Here is a 17574-nt window from a genome sequence, read left to right as displayed (position 1 = left end):
TGTTCTGAAAACGTTTTAGAAATTATTATGATGTCATCTACACATATTAATTATTGTAGTGCAAGCCACTTCAACAGGTTTCTGTAAAACTTCATTTATCCAAAATACCTAATTCAATACGTTTCCAAAGTGCACAGAAATTCTATCTCCTTTTTCTGTTTAGTTTATACAGCAAACATTCAGAGTATCCCCTCTAATCATAAGCCCCCTTCAGGCAGGACCCTTAATCCCCACTGCTGTCTTTATATAAATGTCAATTAACACCTCCTTACATACGTCGCTGGATCTTTTATGGTATGGTCTTTTGTAACATAATTTTTTTCTATACTGCTATTTCCATTGTTCTGATTAAAAATCATCTACAACAGTACAGTTAATTCGATCTTTTTTATTTATTATCTATTTATTTTTTGCCATATATCAATATCTATCATATTTATCTATCTATCTATCTATCTATCCATCTCTCTCTCTCTCTCTCTCTCTCTCTCTCTCTCTCTCTCTCTCTCTCTCTCTCTCTCTCTCTCTCTATATATATATATATAATAATATAACAATGTGTAGAATGATAAATAGGTTGCCTATTCATAAGCTTGAACCAGAACCCAGACTATTTATCTACTTTTAATTTTTTTTTTAATAAAAGACTTGAGCAAGTCTTACAAAGTTAAAGGGACGTAACTCCTTCGTCCATAAAATGTAGGAATCTTTATAATTTTCCTCATAATGTCAGAGTGTGTATTTAGTGGCATCAACGTAACAGATAGGCAATATTAATAAAAACACAATTTGTGCATATTCCTATTTTTCCCAGCATGCATTCGAATGACCTTCGAGGTCACGAAGATGGCCGACAACATGAAGATTTGTGGAAAGTGTGTCGGTCAGCTGTGAATGACATTGAATTATTTTACATGATATGCTGTTTCTAGAGGTGCACAATGTCGTATCGGGTGATAACAAGTACCCTACCAAGGGCAGCAAACTATGGTAAGCGATGATGAAAAATTTAGGTTCGTGTTTTATCAACCGGTAGACAGTTGCTCCAAATCAAAACAACGCTTGCAATGGCAGCAGATAGCCTCAATGTGATTATAATCGCGGTTATATTAATGACATTTCTTGCACGTTTTGATTTCTTTGCAGGCCTAAAGACCTGTCATCGACCGCCTTGTGTATGTCGGTGCCATACTCGCTCACACATGATTTCGAACTCAAAGAGGTTAGTGTCAGTCACTCGTCATGACGTAACTTACGGTTAGGCATAGGCCTATATGCCTACGGTAGCCGAATGAGGAAACGTCATCTTTTTAACAAGTGTCTTACCTACTTGACATGTCCTGTTTTCGTCTTTATGTGTGTTTCAGACAACGTTCAGGAAAGAAATATAACAGTGGTAAAAGCTAATGATGCAGATGAGAACATGATGACATAAGGCGTACTAATGTCACAAGATAATAATAATAATGATAATAATGATAAGACAGTGTGCTTTATTTCTCTTTATACTTCCTCGTGTTTGTCATGTTCATGTAAATAGAAATAATTTGGTACACATGCTTTTTAGCAACACATATCCGCCAAGCTTCACTTCTAATAAACATGGGATAAAGCCACGCGTGACAGCAACACCATTTGAAAAATAGAGGGATAAAGCTCAAAATAAGTAGACAAAATTACCCTGCTTGCTTTTCTGTGGTTAAATATGGTTAAACCTTGCAATTGAATATCCAAACGACCCATAAACATTGAAAATGGGACATAAAATGGGAAATAGCAAAACTGTTAAATGATACTGATATTTGCTATGTTATCAGCAAATGCTGTATGAAAATGATTGATTTCTTGGTTAGAAATCCAAACAAGTTCCAAATTAAAACTGAAATAAGTTTAGTGGATCCCTTGTTTCAGATACTATAGCATTCATGCAATGGATTACTTAAAAACAATACTATGGCTGTGTAATAGGGAATACAAAAAAATATAATACTGAAATTATAGTTTTAATATGTTGTTCATAATTGAGCTTGGTTAAAATACCTGTCACTTATCTTTTTTGCCATTGCATTACTCTATGACAAGTATCAGCATTGTATGTTGTGTGCTATTTTCAGGAGTTATCTGATGACTGTGGCTAAAGTACAGACTGAAGCAAACAGCAAAAGATTACTATCACAGATTCACCCAGCTGCCTATGTTCTTTCAACAAAATACAAGCTAGATTCCCATCAAGACTCTAGCTACTACAAATCAAGATATCTCATAGGCTCTTCCCTGGATCCTAGTAGCCTGTCTGCGTTCCATAATAATGTGATTTATAGACGATTACATACCACTAAATTATTTTACAAAGAAGAGTCGAAAGTAGAAAAGACTGTGAAAGCATTGAAAGAGGAGGCCACTGATGTTGCTAAGAAACCAGTAGAAGAGACTGTGGTGGTGGTGAAGAAGTCTTTGTGGCAAAGATTTGTAGCAGAGTGTAGACATTACTACCATGGGTTTAGGTTGTTGTTCATAGATATAAAGATTGCTGCCAGGATGGTGTGGACCATTCTCAATGGGAAAATCTTATCGCGGAGAGAACACAGACAGGTACAGTCGTACTCAGGAATGATATGTTTGCATGTTTTTCAATGCTGTTGTGGATATTAGTCAGTAAAAGGTCCGGGTCCGATTCACGACATGGGTACAATGGGTTAAGCTCATGACCTTGCCGAGATATTGGTAGAAGAATGCTAAAAGTGATGTAAGACAATCCTCGCTCACGCATATGGATTTTAAATGTTAGGCCCTATCTGACCAATTTGTCAACAGTTCCCCCCTAAAACAATCTAGACATTCAGAAAACTGTTAGGAAGATGATTTTGCCCCATTTGAGAAAAATATTTTGATTAAGAAATATAAATACTGAATATGAATAAGTTTTTGAACTCATCCTATTTCACACTATGCATTTCTTCCTTCTTTCGATCCTATGGGGAAAGGCAATTTGTTTTTAGCAGCTGGAAACTTTGTTCAAGCACATTTCCACATAGGATTGAAAGAAGAAGTAAGAAATGCATTGTTTGAGATAGGAAAAGTATACAAATAACATGAATAAACAATTTAATGTAACATTTACAATTATGTCTTGTAGCTTGTCCGCACAACAGCTGACCTGTTTCGACTGGTGCCGTTCTTGGTGTTCCTGTTGGTTCCGTTCATGGATTTTCTGCTGCCAGTTGCCATCAAGCTTTTCCCAGGCATGCTGCCCAGTACATTCAAGGACGAGAACAAAGAGGTGAAGCATACAGAAGGGTGTCTTTCTGACTATCACTACCTATGTTATTGGTGCCAAACTTTATCTTATACACAAACATGTTATTTTTAACAGGAATTTAATTACAAATACCATGTTACAAATGTAGTATTTCCTTTAAATCATCTTAGTATTATTTGATTGTCAAACGGTCATTATCATTTTGTTGCATGGTCAGTATGAGAGTGTAAGTTAAATCATTGTCTTGTAATGCGTCTCCCATGTGCTTTTGTACCTGAAGGGATTCCTTAATAGATCCCTAGTACCACTCACTTGTTGCAAGAAGGGAATTTGATTGACCTTAAAGTACCTTATGAATCTTTGTTGTTGAATAAAACATCAGCGTTATTCATATAAGTATATTTTTCAAATGAAGTCAACTTGTCTGTTACCATCAGGGTTTCCCCTTGTTTACCAATAATATGGGTAGTGATAGTCAGAAAGACACCCTTCTGTATGCTTCACCTCTTTGTTCTCTTCCTTGAATGTCCTGGGCAGCATGCTTGGGAAAAGCTTGATGGCCACTGGAAGCAGAAACTCCATGAACGGAACAAAGAACGGCTCCAGTCGAAACAGGTCAGCAGTTGTGCGGACAAGCTACAATACATAATTGTAAATGTTAGACTAAATTGTTTATTTGTATTCTTTTCCTATCTCAAACTATGCATTTCTTACTTCTTCTTTCGATCCAATGTGGAAACGTGCTTGAACAAAGTTTCCAGCTGCTGAAAACAAATCACCCGAACACATCCCAGCAACAGCACCCAAACAAACTGGATAAACGAATCCTGTGCATAGCGATCTACACAACCTGATCATGTGATGACCCCTGCCACATCATTCTCTTTCCCAGAGCTAACAGGCAAGAGGAGCAGTGATGTAGTGATGGTCCGGAAGGCCTATACCGTGTGAGATAGGATTATGTACAATTTAATGTAAAATGTACAACTTTTTAAACTTATCCTATCTCACACTATGCATTTATCCCATGGTGGGGCGAAGATACCCAAGGCTGTATAGACTAAAACTGTAAGACATACACGAGGAAGCTGGTGCTGAACAGTGATAAAAAAAATAAAATCTATAAGACTGCCTAGAGTCATAAAGACAAGAACTCGTGAGCAAGAAAACACACCATAACAGGCGATATGATCCCTATATATTAGATGGATGTAACAGCATGAAATCAAGTATAATATGCATTGCATGTTTTCACGTATGACATTGTAGCAATAGTTTATTTGCTATTTTCAGGATATGTAGTATGAAAGAACAGGAACGGGAACACTATGCTCAGGATTATAGTGAGGGTGGTGACCATTGTGATGCTGGGGTGTGTTCGGGTGATTTGTTTTTAGCTGCTGGAAACTCTTTTCAAGCATGTTTCCACATAGGATTGAAAGAAGAAGTAAGATATGCATAGTTTGAGAAAGGAAAAGTATAGAAATATACAATTTAATGTAAAATTTACATTAATGTCTTCTAGCTTGTCCGCACCACAGCTGACCTGTTCCGACTGGTGCCGTTCTTGGTGTTCCTGTTGGTTCCGTTCATGGAGTTTCTGCTGCCAGTGGCCATCAAGCTTTTCCCAAGCATGCTGCCCAGTACATTCAAGGAAGAGAACAAAGAGGTGAAGCATACAGAAGGGTGTCTTTCTGACTATCACTACCCATATTATTGGTGCCAAACTTTTTATGTAATACACAAATATGTTATTTTTAACAAACCTTTTGGCAGGAAGTTAGTTACAAATACTATGTTACAAATGTAGTATTTCCTTTAAATCATCTTGGTATTATTTGATTGTCAAACGGTCATTATCATTTTGTTGCATGGTCAGTATGAGGATGTAAAGTAAATCATTGTCTTGTAATGCGTCTCCTATGTGCTTTCCTACCTGAAGGGATTCCTTAATAGATCCCTAGTACCACTCACTTGTTGCAAAAAGGGAATTTGATTGACCTTAAAGTACCTTATGAATCTTTGTTGTTGAATAAAACATCAGCGTTATTCATATAAGAATATTTTTTAAATGAAGTCAACTTGTCTGTTACCATCAGGGTTTCCCCTTGTTTATTTTTAGTGCAAGGAAATAACATTTCGCTTTGCTTCAAGGTTAAATATATATTTGTAGCAACTTAGTCTCTAATTATTAAAACAAAAAGGAGAAAATTGTGACTGAACTTTGTGTGAATGACGTGTAGATCTAACTAAGTTACTTCCAAGATGATGTCATTGCATTGAACATGATGATGAAGGAATTAAAACCAGGTAATTTTCATATGTTTTCTTTATTTGTTGAAAGTTGGGACTGACAAAAATTAGGTGGGACTGGTAGTTTTTAGAGTTGCCAGTCCACCAGGACTGACAGTTTCAAAAGCCAGTGGGAATACTGGAAATAATGGTTCAGGCTTCCTGTTTTTATGTAAATGCTCTTTGGTGGGAAGGGAACCAAACGTGTTCTTAAACTGAAATTTGGGAAAGAGATTTTTATTACAGCAACTAGAAAGTCAGTGAATTCTGCCCATAGCGCCAAAGAACACTTCATGGAACGAGGCCCTGATCTCTTGGCTATGTAGGCAGAAGGTTTACTGTCAGGTAGGTTCCATCAGCAGCTTGTAGATAAGCTTGTCCATGTGTTGCAGCAAGAGAAGCTGAAGAAACAGCTGAAGGTGAAGCTGGAGATGGCAAAGTTCCTCCAGGACACCATCAACGAGAGCGCTCTCCAGGGCAAGAAGTCCTCTGGAGAGAAGGTCCAGAAGTTCTCAGACTTCATGAACAAGGTAAGTTGAGCTTGCACTTGGATCATCATTGGATCTGAATTGTTTTATGGAGTCAGTATAATTAATTTACCTTATCCTGACTCATACTACTTGCTTATCTCTCTCTATTTCCGAAGTGGAAACTTCCTGAACTGTGTTCCTGGAGAACAGAAAAACAGCTCACCCGAATGCATCCCTGGCCTGTTCGTGTGCACAGAAAACACTTGACCAAGCCGGTGTACTCGTCACTCTTGGTCACATGTTTTCGGTGTACATGTGCAGGGCAGGGGTGCGTTCGGGTGAGCTGTTTTTCTGTTAACAGGAACACAGTTCAGGAAGTTTCCACTATCTTTGGGTTGATTGGTTGGTTGGTTTGTTGTTTTACGCCGCACTCAGCAATATTCCAGCTATATGACGGCGGTCTGTAAATAATCGAGTCTGGACCAGACAATCCAGTGATTGATATCATGAGCATCGATCCACGCAATTGGGATCGCTGACATGCTTCAACCAAGTCAGCGAGCCTGACCACCAGATCCCATTAGGCACCTTTTACGACAAGCATAGTCGCCTTTTGCGGCAAGAATGGGTTGCTGAAGACCTATTCTACCCGGATCTTCACAGGTCACTATCTTTGGGAACTAGAGAGAGATAAGCATTTAGTATGAGTCATATAAAGTATAAATGATATTTTTACTCTAAAAAATACATTTTCAGACTGTTTGAGTCATCAGATGTTAAGAAGTTGGGTTAATACTCTGGTATTATATCATTTGATGAAATGTTTTTTTTTACAATATTCTCTTAAGTATGGTTTTGACGCTTTGTAAACCAAGATGTTGGGTAATTGTGGCGGGACTTTTGGCAGGAATGTCTGCATCTGATATTTTTATTTACCAGATTCGAAGTGAAGGTATCCGACCTAGCACAGATGACATCATCAAGTTCTCGAAGCTGTTTGAGGACGAGATGACGCTGGACAACCTGTCCCACCAGCAGTTGCAGGCGCTGTGTCGTGTCCTCAGTATCACCCCCATCGGCACCGACGCCCTGCTCCGCTTCCAGCTCAAGCTGAAACTCAGGCAACTCAAGGCTGATGACAAGGTACAGTCTAGACTGGAAGCAGTCCCTGTCTCCTATATGACTGTGAAATAAAATAAAGAAACATCTGAGCTTTATTTCTGAATGCATGAAAGTCTGTATGAGTTGGTATTGCAAATTATATTAAATTTCAAATTAAGAAATTTTGTAACATTTGTCCCCCCAGGCATATAATGCGGGGGGATATAGTCATCATCTGGTCTGTTTGTCTGTCCGTATTCGCATAAATTGTAAATTGTGAAAGATTTCTCATCCAAACTTGGTACATGTATTTACCAATGCTGCCTTTTGCTATTGTGTGGCCTGGGGGGCTTTGTCATCTTCTGTGTTTGTTTGTAGTTTTAGGTTATTTAACACATCACTTACCAGTTGCTTACATGATATTATAATAAAATAGAGACTGCTCCAGTCTAGGTAGTGTCAAGTTACTTTTTTAGACAGCACTTGCAATTTAATACTAAACTAGACACATGGGCTGGTAGAGAATCTGAACTCAGCTTTACAATATTTTGGCTTTGATCCTACATCATGCTGTCATGCAATCACATAACTGAATACTGGAGTTAGGTTTAAAGTGACGTTCATTCGTGTTGTAAGAGCCCACTAAAGTGAGGATCTGGTGGCCACATTGTGTGGTTGTTTGTGAGTTATTGTAATTGACTGAATATCTGTTCATGCTATCAATCACTAGTTTGTCTGCCCCAGATTCAACCATTGCCATGATAGCTGGTATATTGCTTACTCTGACATAAAACAAATCGCCGGTGGGACATTAAATTTGAACTCACTGCTTCCTCATTGAAAGTGGAACAAATCAGGCCAGAAATTATTGTCATGATGGAGGATCTACCCAGAACAGCTAATGTCCTTTCACATTCCACTCACCCTTTAGACCGCCTCCGTGGTCTAGTGGTAGAGCGTCTGCCCGGAGAGCGGGAGGTCCGGGTTTCGATCCCCGGCCGCGTCATACCAAAAGACGTTAAAAGATGGTATTTGTTGTTACCCTGTCTGGTGCTCGGCATTAAGGGGCTAAAACAAGGACTGGTCGGCTCGGAGTCAGTATTCTGTGTCTGAGTGGGGTATTCATGTTAAACTGCGGCATGGTATCTCAGTGAGCTAGCACTATAAATCAGCATCAGTCCGGACTAGTACAAGCAGCCACACAAACACACACACGTACATGCACGTCGCCTTATAAGTGCAATAATCTTGGACGTGACGTTAAACCCCATTTCACCTCACCTCACCACTCACCCTTTAACATTTCTTCTGGCCTTCACTGGTGTTAGTTTCTGTCTTGTATAATTCATCGTTTGATGCAACATGAGTGTTGCAATTTTAACCTACTGTTTGACTTCTACAGCATGTACTTTCTGTTTAGTCATCACTGTGTTCTACTCCTTTATTCCTACCAGATGATCATCAAAGATGGTATTGAGAGTCTATCAGTGACCGAACTGCAGGTGGCCTGCCGAGCAAGGGGAATGCGAGCCTTGGGTGTGTCTGAAAAAAGACTTGGTTTGCAGCTGCAGCAATGGCTTGACCTTCACCTTAATGAAAAGATCCCAACATCCCTGTTGCTGCTATCACGTGCCCTGTATCTCCCGGAGACCCTGTCCACGACTCAGCAACTGGAGGCTACCATCTCAACTCTCTCCGACACACCGGTCAGTTCAGCATTGCTGGCATGTCATTTTTCCCTGGATCAGATTGTGGATAACTTACGGTTAAAATATGTAGACCAGTTGGATGTGAATATGTTTATAGGATTTGGGTGCTAGTAATTCTGTTAAGATCAATCTCATTAAAATCAGATCATAGTTCTCGCCAACGCTAAACAAAGATCTGAGGACATTCCATTACGGGTCACGTCAGACCGACCTTGCACAAACTTTGACCGACCAATGTAATGACCAGTCAGAAGGCAGCTTTCTCGTGCTTTACGGCACTAATTTCAAATTGGCGACTACGCTTTGAAACATATTTTGACAAATTCTCGATTACAAATTTGAAACCTGAACAAAAGAGCATTCTGGAATGGCTAATAGATGGTCTAGATTGTATGGATTCAGTTGTTTAACTCGTAACTATCGTTCGGAATATCCTGTGTTAATGTTTTCGAGGTTGTGTGATTAGAAATCACATTCCGACTGTCACTTTCATGATCTGGTAAGTGATGCTCTGATTGGTCGGATGAAAGGTCGTTCTGACATGACCCCGAATGGGATGGCTTCAGATCTTTGTTTAGCGGTAGCGAGAACTATGGTCGGATTTTAATGAGATTGTGTGAAGATGTACATGTTTCCATGTAAATGGAACAAAACAAGATGCTGGAACAGCATAATGTTAACTCATTCAATACATATGCACGGATGCACACTCCAGGAAAGTGATGACTTGGTGTTACACCACTGCCATAGAAGAACTCCAAAATGTGAACTTGGAATTATGGAAACATTTCGAATGTACATGTATTTGGCAAGTGTATAACATTAAACACAGGATAAAGATCACCAGATGTACCGAGCATTAAAACATAATATTGTGATACGTATCATGGAAAGAATGAACCTCAATTTACCAATATTCTGGTAATACCGCCGACCTTACTTTGTAATGTATAGGAAACAACAAGATGTAAATGATCCAGCAGTGATGACTTGATTCCCTGTGCTGTCCAGATCATGGTGTATGTATGTTGATGTACTGTGTGCTGTCCAGATCATGGTGTATGTGTGTTAATGTACTGTGTGCTGTCCAGATCATGGTGTATGTATGTGGATGTACTGTGTGCTGACCAGATCATGGTGTATGTGTGTTAATGTACTGTGTGCTGTCCAGATCATGGTGTATGTGTGTTAATGTACTGTGTGTTGCAGGCTGCGGAGGAGGCCAAGCTGAAGGTGGCTGAGTTGAGCGGAGACAAGGTCGACAACAAGACGAAGCTGGACCTCATCAAGCACGAGGAGGAGGCCATCCAGAAGGAGAAGCAGGCGCAGATGGAGGAAGAGGAGTTGGACAAGGCCAAGGTGATGATCTTTGGTCTGTTGTTAAGAGCAGCTTGGCCACTGAAAATTGGGGGAGTGGGGGGTTCGATTATTGTTTCTGACGTTAAAATGAATGATTTTACTCAAAACACATTATTTTTCAAAATATCTGGCATGTCCAGTGACCGTTTTGATGTTGCTAAAGTTTTGTGAACAGATATTTTTTTTTACAAATAAACCACCTCACAAATTTCAAGGTGAGGTTAAGGGTGATATCATTGTGGGTCTGTAACAAGGTTGTGTGTTTCAGCAATTGGAGCGTGAGGCTGCTGAAGCACTGGCGGCACAGACTGCTATGGACACGAAGGATATGCTCCATGATGAAGCTGCCATTCTCGATGTCAAGCCTGGAGAAGGTGAGGAAGCAGCTTGCGATGATCTCTAACATTCAGTTACAGTTGATTTGAAATTATACATCATTAAGGCCCCATTCCACAATGTTTTTGTTGTGCTAAGTAGATCGTAACTCCCATACCCTAGCATTTTAGATGAGAATTATTTTTTACAACATAACGTAAAAGATTCCAGGTAAAGTTTAACTTCTCCCAAATGCCATGTATTTTAAGAATAGTTTCACCTTTCGTCTTTGGCAATTATGTCAGGATGTGAAAATTGACACATTTATCACAGGGGGTGTATATGGTTTTATGAGTCCCACATTAGGTTTTATACATTGTACCTCCAGCCGAAGGCGAGTTGTATAAAATCTAATCATGCTAATGTGGGACACATAAAACCACATATACTCCGAGTGATACTGTTACAACGAATTTATCTTACTGTTATGTTTCAGTCTCCCACTTTAAAAGAATTAAAACAAAGTGATAATTGATAGAAAAAAGTGTTTGATTGAGCTGAGGTTAATTTGTGCTGTGTCACTTAACAATGAGATTTAATTGCCCGCTCCGAAATCCACATACAGCCTGTTTTCTTCGACACAGGATGTAAGAGATTTCTTCTCCTCTTCAGAAATTTCCCTTCCAGACAGGATACATAGTTTTATTTATCAAGATCACGTGAATCAGTCAGATCTCAACATGGCTGTAACAACCAATGTAACATATCCCGAATACTGATATATAACTGCAAGGTATTTTCCCCACATTCATGTAGTTTCATGGTTGTTTGTGTGAGAGTTATCTTGATGATGATTACTGTGTTGCCGTACCCAGAGCTGAAGGACATGGCTCCTGCCATGGAAGAACCAGAGGAGGAGAAGATCTCAACTAAAGACTTGGAAGAGATTGAATCAGCTCTGGAGGAGATTGCTGAACAGAAGCAGCTGAACATCGAGAAAGAAGAACTCCAGGATCTCAAGGAAGAGGTGGAGGAGTACAAGGAGGTGAGTCACATGGGGGTGTTGGTGGGGTGTTGGTGGGGTGTTGGTAAGGAGTCACATTGGGGTGTTGGTGGGGTGTTGGTAAGGAGTCACATTGGGGTGTTGGTGGGGTGTTGGTAAGGAGTCACATGGGGGTGTTGGTGGGGTGTTGGTAAGGAGTCACATGGGGGTGTTGGTGGGGTGTTGGTAAGGAGTCACATGGGGGAGTTGGTTGGGTGATGTGTTGTTGGGGTGCTGTTGGTAGGTCGTTGGTGAGGTGTGGGTAAGGAGTCACATGGGGGAGTTGGTGGGGGGTGGTATTGGTGGGGTGTGGGTAAGGAGTCACAGGGGGGAGTTGGTGGGGGGTGGTATTGGTGGGGTGTGGGTAAGGAGTCACATGGGGGAGTTGGTGGGATGGTGTTGGGGTGGTGTTGTTGGGGTGATGTTGGTAGGTCGTTGGTGAGGTGTGGGTAAGGAGTCACATGGGGGAGTTGGTTGGGGGTGGTATTAGTGGGGTGTGGGTAAGGAGTCACATGGGGGAGTTGGTGGGGGGTGGTATTGGTGGAGTGTGGGTAAGGAGTCACATGGGGGAGTTGGTGGGGGGTGGTATTAGTGGGGTGTGGGTAAGGAGTCACAGGGGGGAGTTGGTGGGGGGTGGTATTGGTGGGGTGTGGGTAAGGAGTCACATGGGGGAGTTGGTGGGGGGTGGTGTTGGTGGAGTGTGGGTAAGGAGTCACATGGGGGAGTTGGTGGGGGTGGGGGGGGGGGTGTTGGTGGGGTGTGGGTAAAGGAGTTACATGGGGGCGTTGGTGGGAAGTCACATGGGGTTGTTGGTGGGAAGCCACATGGGGGTATTGGTGGGGGTGTCGGTGGGGTGTTGATGGGGTGTCACATGGAGGTGTTTGTGGGGTGTTGGTGTTGGTGGGGTGGAGGTGGGGAGTCACTTGGAGGTGTTGGTGGGGTGTCAGTTGGGAGTCACTTGGAGGTGTTGGTGGGGTGTCAGTGGGGTGTAGGTGGGGAGTCACTTGGAGGTGTTGGTGGGGTGTAGGTGGGGAGTCATATTGTGTTTTTCTCAACAATGAAGCACTGTGACGTCATGTGGCTGACCAATCAGCATTGAGAATCACAAATATGCACATGTGCAAATATCAGAAAGTTATTACACACGATCATTGTAACCTTATGGATAATATGTGATGTTATGCCATCTGTAGGTGATTGAAATGTGGAGTTTACTTTTATTTATCATCAGGACTTGGAAGACTTGAAGAGTGTCATTCTGGCATCTGGGAGACCTCAGGAGGATCTTCGCGAATCCAAGGCTGCTCAGCGTCTGACGAAGCGAGTGAGTAAGATGATCTCCCAGCTGGACGACGTGATCTCAGGACTCCACAAGGAGAAGCAGAAGTTTCAGGAGGAGTTGGAGGTCAAGCAGGTCAGGATGAAGTGGACCTCGGAGCAGAAGGATGACGAGCGACTGCAGCAGATACGCAAGGAGATTGCAGAGGAGAAGTCAGTACACTTCATCTTGTGTTTGCTGCTAGGGATTTTTGGAATTGCTAGTGGTTGTAGAGTTGAGGTGGGATGGATTGTAGTCTCCAGAAGACACTCAAGGAAATTGCAGATGAGGATTCAGAACACTAGCGTGTTAGGGATTGTTAGTCATTGAGTTGAGGTGGGGGCAGGCTCCATCATTTTTCAAGGTGATCACAGAATTTGATGAATTTGTTACATAAACAGATCGAAGACTAGAATATTTTGCATATGTCAGCATGGACCTTGGTATCATTGGATCGGACAACTTTGTCACAATTTGACCAGTGGTTTTGAATGTTATTGATGTTGAATTATATTGAGCTATCTCCCCTTGATCTATACAGTCACAATGTTATCATGATTGAGATCTAAGTGAATACCATCTTATGTTTAACACACTCCTCATACCCATACTGGGGCACGGGTGGCAATTCGCAGTGCAGAGTTGTGTCCCTTGTGCAGGCCAAAAAAGTGTGACTATGGGTTTGAATCCTGGTTCATCCCGATTATGTTTGTAGGTTTGTCAGCACCATACCCGTGCTCGTGGGTTTCACCCAAGTGGTAAACATCTCAGACCTGCATCACTTCGGATTTTCCTACCACCTTAAGCTGACACGCTGTGTTATAACTGGAATATTGTTCAAAGCGGCGATAAACCCAACTCACTTACTCATACCAATAATGCTCATATTAATCCATTGTTTTACTTGTCAGGAACACCATCATCAGCATCAATGAGATGGTTCTTGCACTGAAGCGGATCCAGAAGGTGCCAGACGAGACCAAGCTGCAGACTATCGTGGAGGTGCTGGACCAGGACATGGATGGCATCATCGACATCAATGATGCTCTCAAGGTATGTAGCAGCGGTGGCGGCAACAGTTTATTAAGCACGTTATTCAATATTGAAATGGACCTGAACTAAAACTTATGTTTTTCTACCAGGAATGCTATGTTTTAATATTTCACCATAAAATGTACATCAGTTACATATAAGCCGACCCTTGAAGATCCGGGTGGAATAGGTCTTCAGCAACCCAAGCAATAAAAGGCGACTATGCTTGTTGTAAAGAGTGACTAACGGGATCAGGTGGTCAGGCTCGCTGACTTGGTTGATGCATGTCATTGTATCCCAGTTACGTAGATCAATGCTCATGACATCAATCACTGGATTGTCTGTTCCAGACTTGATTATTTACAGACCGCCGTCATATAGCTGGAATATTGGTAAGTGTGGCGTTAAACAACAAACAAACAAACAAACAAACAAACAAACAAACGAACAAACACACATATAAGCCTCAAAATGTGTGGTTGACAGCATGGAGTATGACTAGCATCAACCTGATCACACATGCACATAATCACCGACCGAACCTAAATTATTCCCTGCCATGGAGATTGAGGTTTAGGACAGGTGAACCTATACTTGCCATAAGAACCGACCGGGTTGTGTGGCTTCATGAAATGGTGGTACTAGGAGATGAGGAGGATGTGGTGGAACGGTGGTACTGGGAGATGGCAATGTGATAAAACGGTGGTACTGGGAGATGAGGCTATGGTGAAACGGTGGTACTGGGAGATGAGGATGTGGTGAAACAGTGGTACTGGGAGATGAGGATGTGGTGAAACGGTGGTACTGGGAGATGAGGATGTGGTGAAACGGTGGTACTGGGAGATGAGGATATGGTGAAACGGTGGTACTAGGAGATGAGGATGTGGTGAAACGGTGGTACTAGGAGATGAAGATGTGGTGAAACGGTTGTACTAGGAGATGAGGATGTGTTGAAACGGTGGTACTGGGAGATGAGGATGTGGTGAAACGGTGGTACTGGGAGATGAGGATATGGTGAAATGGTGGTACTGGGAGATGAGGATGTGGTGAAACGGTGGTACTGGGAGATGAGGATATGGTGAAACGGTGGTACTGGGAGATGAGGATGTGGTGAAACGGTGGTACTGGGAGATGAGGATGTGGTGAAATTGTTGTACTGGGAGATGAGGATGTGGTGAAATGGTGGTACTGGGAGATGAGGCTGCGGTGAAACGGTGGTACTGGGAGATGAGGATGGGGTGAAACGGTGGTACTAGGAGATGGCAATGTGATAAAACGGTGGTACTGGGAGATGAGGATGTGATGAAACGGTGGTACTGGGAGATGAGGATGTGGTGAAACGGTGTTGCTAGGAGATGAGGATGTGGTGAAACGGTGGTACTGGGAGATGAGGATGTGGTGAAACGGTGTTACTAGGATATGAGGATGTGGTGAAACGGTGTTACTAGGAGATGAGGATGTGATAAAACGGTGGTACTGGGAGATGAGGATGTGGTGAAACGGTGGTACTGGGAGATGAGGATGTGGTCAAAAGGTGGTACTAGGAGATGGGGATGTGGTGAAACGGTGATACTAGGAGATGGATATAAGGGATCAGTGTGACCTACTCAGCAGGCAAGCATCCCAACAAGGCAGTAGTTTCTAGTATCTGACTGTTCCAGGTGATTGAGACACTAGGGCGGGAGAATGTGAAGCTGAACAAGTCCCAGGTGACGGAGATGCTTGAACTGCTGAGACAGGAGGACGTCATTCAGGAGGAGGAGAAGCGACGTGAAAAGGAGGAAAAGGAGAACACGAAGCAGGGCACAGAGCAACAGCAACAACAGCAGCAGCAATAGTGGTTACAGTCTATATCATCTCATTCCTTCTACAGATCTATGAAACAATGAAGTAAACGCATAGGATTGCAGCCCCTGTAGACCCTGTGAGAACAGCAACAAGGAGAGATGCTTGTACCAGTGCATTGCCTGGGTTAGAGCCTCTGTTGCTTGCACAATTTGTTGAGAAATTGTAGGAAGCACTTGCTTATTCTGGAATCCATGGAAATTCTGTATGGCATGTGCCTGAATCCATCATTTTGATCAACCTCTGGCCATGATGGACTTGATTGTCTGCCAGATTAGAAATGTGCATTCTCGTCATTAGTTAGATGTATATTTATGAGATGAATCTGAAGATTGATTATGAGATGTATGTGAAGATTAAGATTGATATTGGTAGTTATGAACAGAATTGATTGTGACATAGGTGTTCATTGAGTGCTGAGGGACCAGTCATTTATTACAGGGGTGTCGTGGGTCGGAGGTTTTTGATGAACTTATGTACTGAAAAATATGAATCTCCCCTAATGCTTGTCAGATTTATGGATAGCCCTCCCCATGTCCTTGTACAATTTTTTCATGACCCCTTCCCAAGTATGTGTGTAATTTTTTATGACCCTCCCCTCGACTAGCATGTTTTTTGGTGACCCTCCCCTGATTCCTTCTGCCCCCATCCTCCCTATAAATGACTGGTCCCTAATATTGTGAAAATTATATCAACTTTTGCCTAAACAGTTTGTATGAATACTGAATTGTACTTATATTGTTGTTTAGTGGTGTTCATTACTGCTGGAACAGATGAAAATATTAAACATAGAAGAAGACATACTTGTGACATAATGCTGGAAGCATGTTAAAGTTAGAGTTGTATGTTGAATGTATGGCAAATGGATAGTCATTTTTTCCAGAAGTTAGATGGGAAACATATCAGAGACTTCATGTTAAAATTGTGAGAGGAATCAAAACATGATGTGTCGAGCATAGTTGTGATGCATCAGTAACCATGGAAACTAGTGGTGTGCTGACATGCAACTGGTATTATTGCTGATCTCATATAGCCCATGATAGCCAGGATATAGAGGCCTATTCTTCTAGTAACAGGGATGGAAGTTAACAAAGAACATCTACTATCCCAAATAGTCATAACATATCATGCATATACAGGCCTCAAAGTTGCGACTAAAACGGTGGCCAATGCGACCTAAATTTCAATTTGTCTACTGTCTAAAATTCTGAGGTAGCCAAATGACTACCTTCAAAAATATCTTTTGGCGACTTAATTCTATTGCTACACATATATCATGATATATAGACACAAAAATAAACGTGTCTGCTACTAATTGTACTTGCAAATAATTCCTCCTAAAGTCAACAATGAACCAAATTCATAAATATTAATGTAATTAGTATTTTATTTTAGTTGATAGTTTATTTGATAAGCAAGGATATACCTATATAATCTAGTAACATAAATTGCATCATTGCTCGAGTCACAAATAACAAAAACTCAAGTACAGCATGTACAGTTTCCACTAATATACAATTCCAAGACTAGTGCTATGACTTGTACATATAATAGTTATTTGATAAAAGATAATTTCAAATGCTTTTGGCTACCAACACTATTGACTTGACTTTTTGATTTTACCACTGGCTACCTGGAAAAAAATACTTGTAGCCATATGGCTACTTAATAAAAATGTAAACTTTGAGGCCTGATATAGCAATATCTCCCAAATTGTTGAAATGCTTCTAGCCCTTACAACACCTTCACATTAAAGAAACTGGCCATGGCTTCCATCCCTGAATATTATATAATCATCTTCATCAGATCTTGATGTGTTCCAACAAACCAAA

General features: G+C 41.3%; 1 protein-coding gene across 2 annotated transcripts; it reads left to right on the top strand.

The window, feature by feature from the left end:
• The first annotated feature begins 845 nt into the window (after window positions 1-845).
• LOC124142051 (mitochondrial proton/calcium exchanger protein-like) lies at window positions 846-17110 on the top strand. Of its 2 annotated transcripts, none has more exons than XM_046510312.2 (13): window positions 846-990; window positions 1147-1222; window positions 2115-2592; window positions 4785-4928; window positions 5944-6081; window positions 6961-7164; window positions 8577-8828; window positions 10041-10190; window positions 10459-10564; window positions 11381-11550; window positions 12779-13038; window positions 13777-13918; window positions 15559-17110. In XM_046510312.2, exons 1-13 carry the CDS (start codon window positions 942-944, stop codon window positions 15733-15735), a joined length of 2346 nt encoding a protein of 781 aa, XP_046366268.1. In that variant the 5' UTR covers window positions 846-941; the 3' UTR covers window positions 15736-17110. The 2 variants fall into 2 exon arrangements, with proteins under 2 accessions (XP_046366268.1, XP_046366269.1); XM_046510313.2 differs by lacking the exon at window positions 4785-4928 and adding an exon at window positions 3137-3280.
• The last annotated feature ends 464 nt before the right edge of the window (window positions 17111-17574 follow it).

The sequence above is a fragment of the Haliotis rufescens genome, unplaced genomic scaffold (genome assembly GCF_023055435.1).
Source record: "Haliotis rufescens isolate VD_foot unplaced genomic scaffold, xgHalRufe1.0.p SCAF_81, whole genome shotgun sequence".
Classification (NCBI taxonomy): domain Eukaryota; kingdom Metazoa; phylum Mollusca; class Gastropoda; order Lepetellida; family Haliotidae; genus Haliotis; species Haliotis rufescens.
Note: the sequence above shows the minus strand (reverse complement) of the source record. Positions and strands in the feature narration are given on the sequence as shown.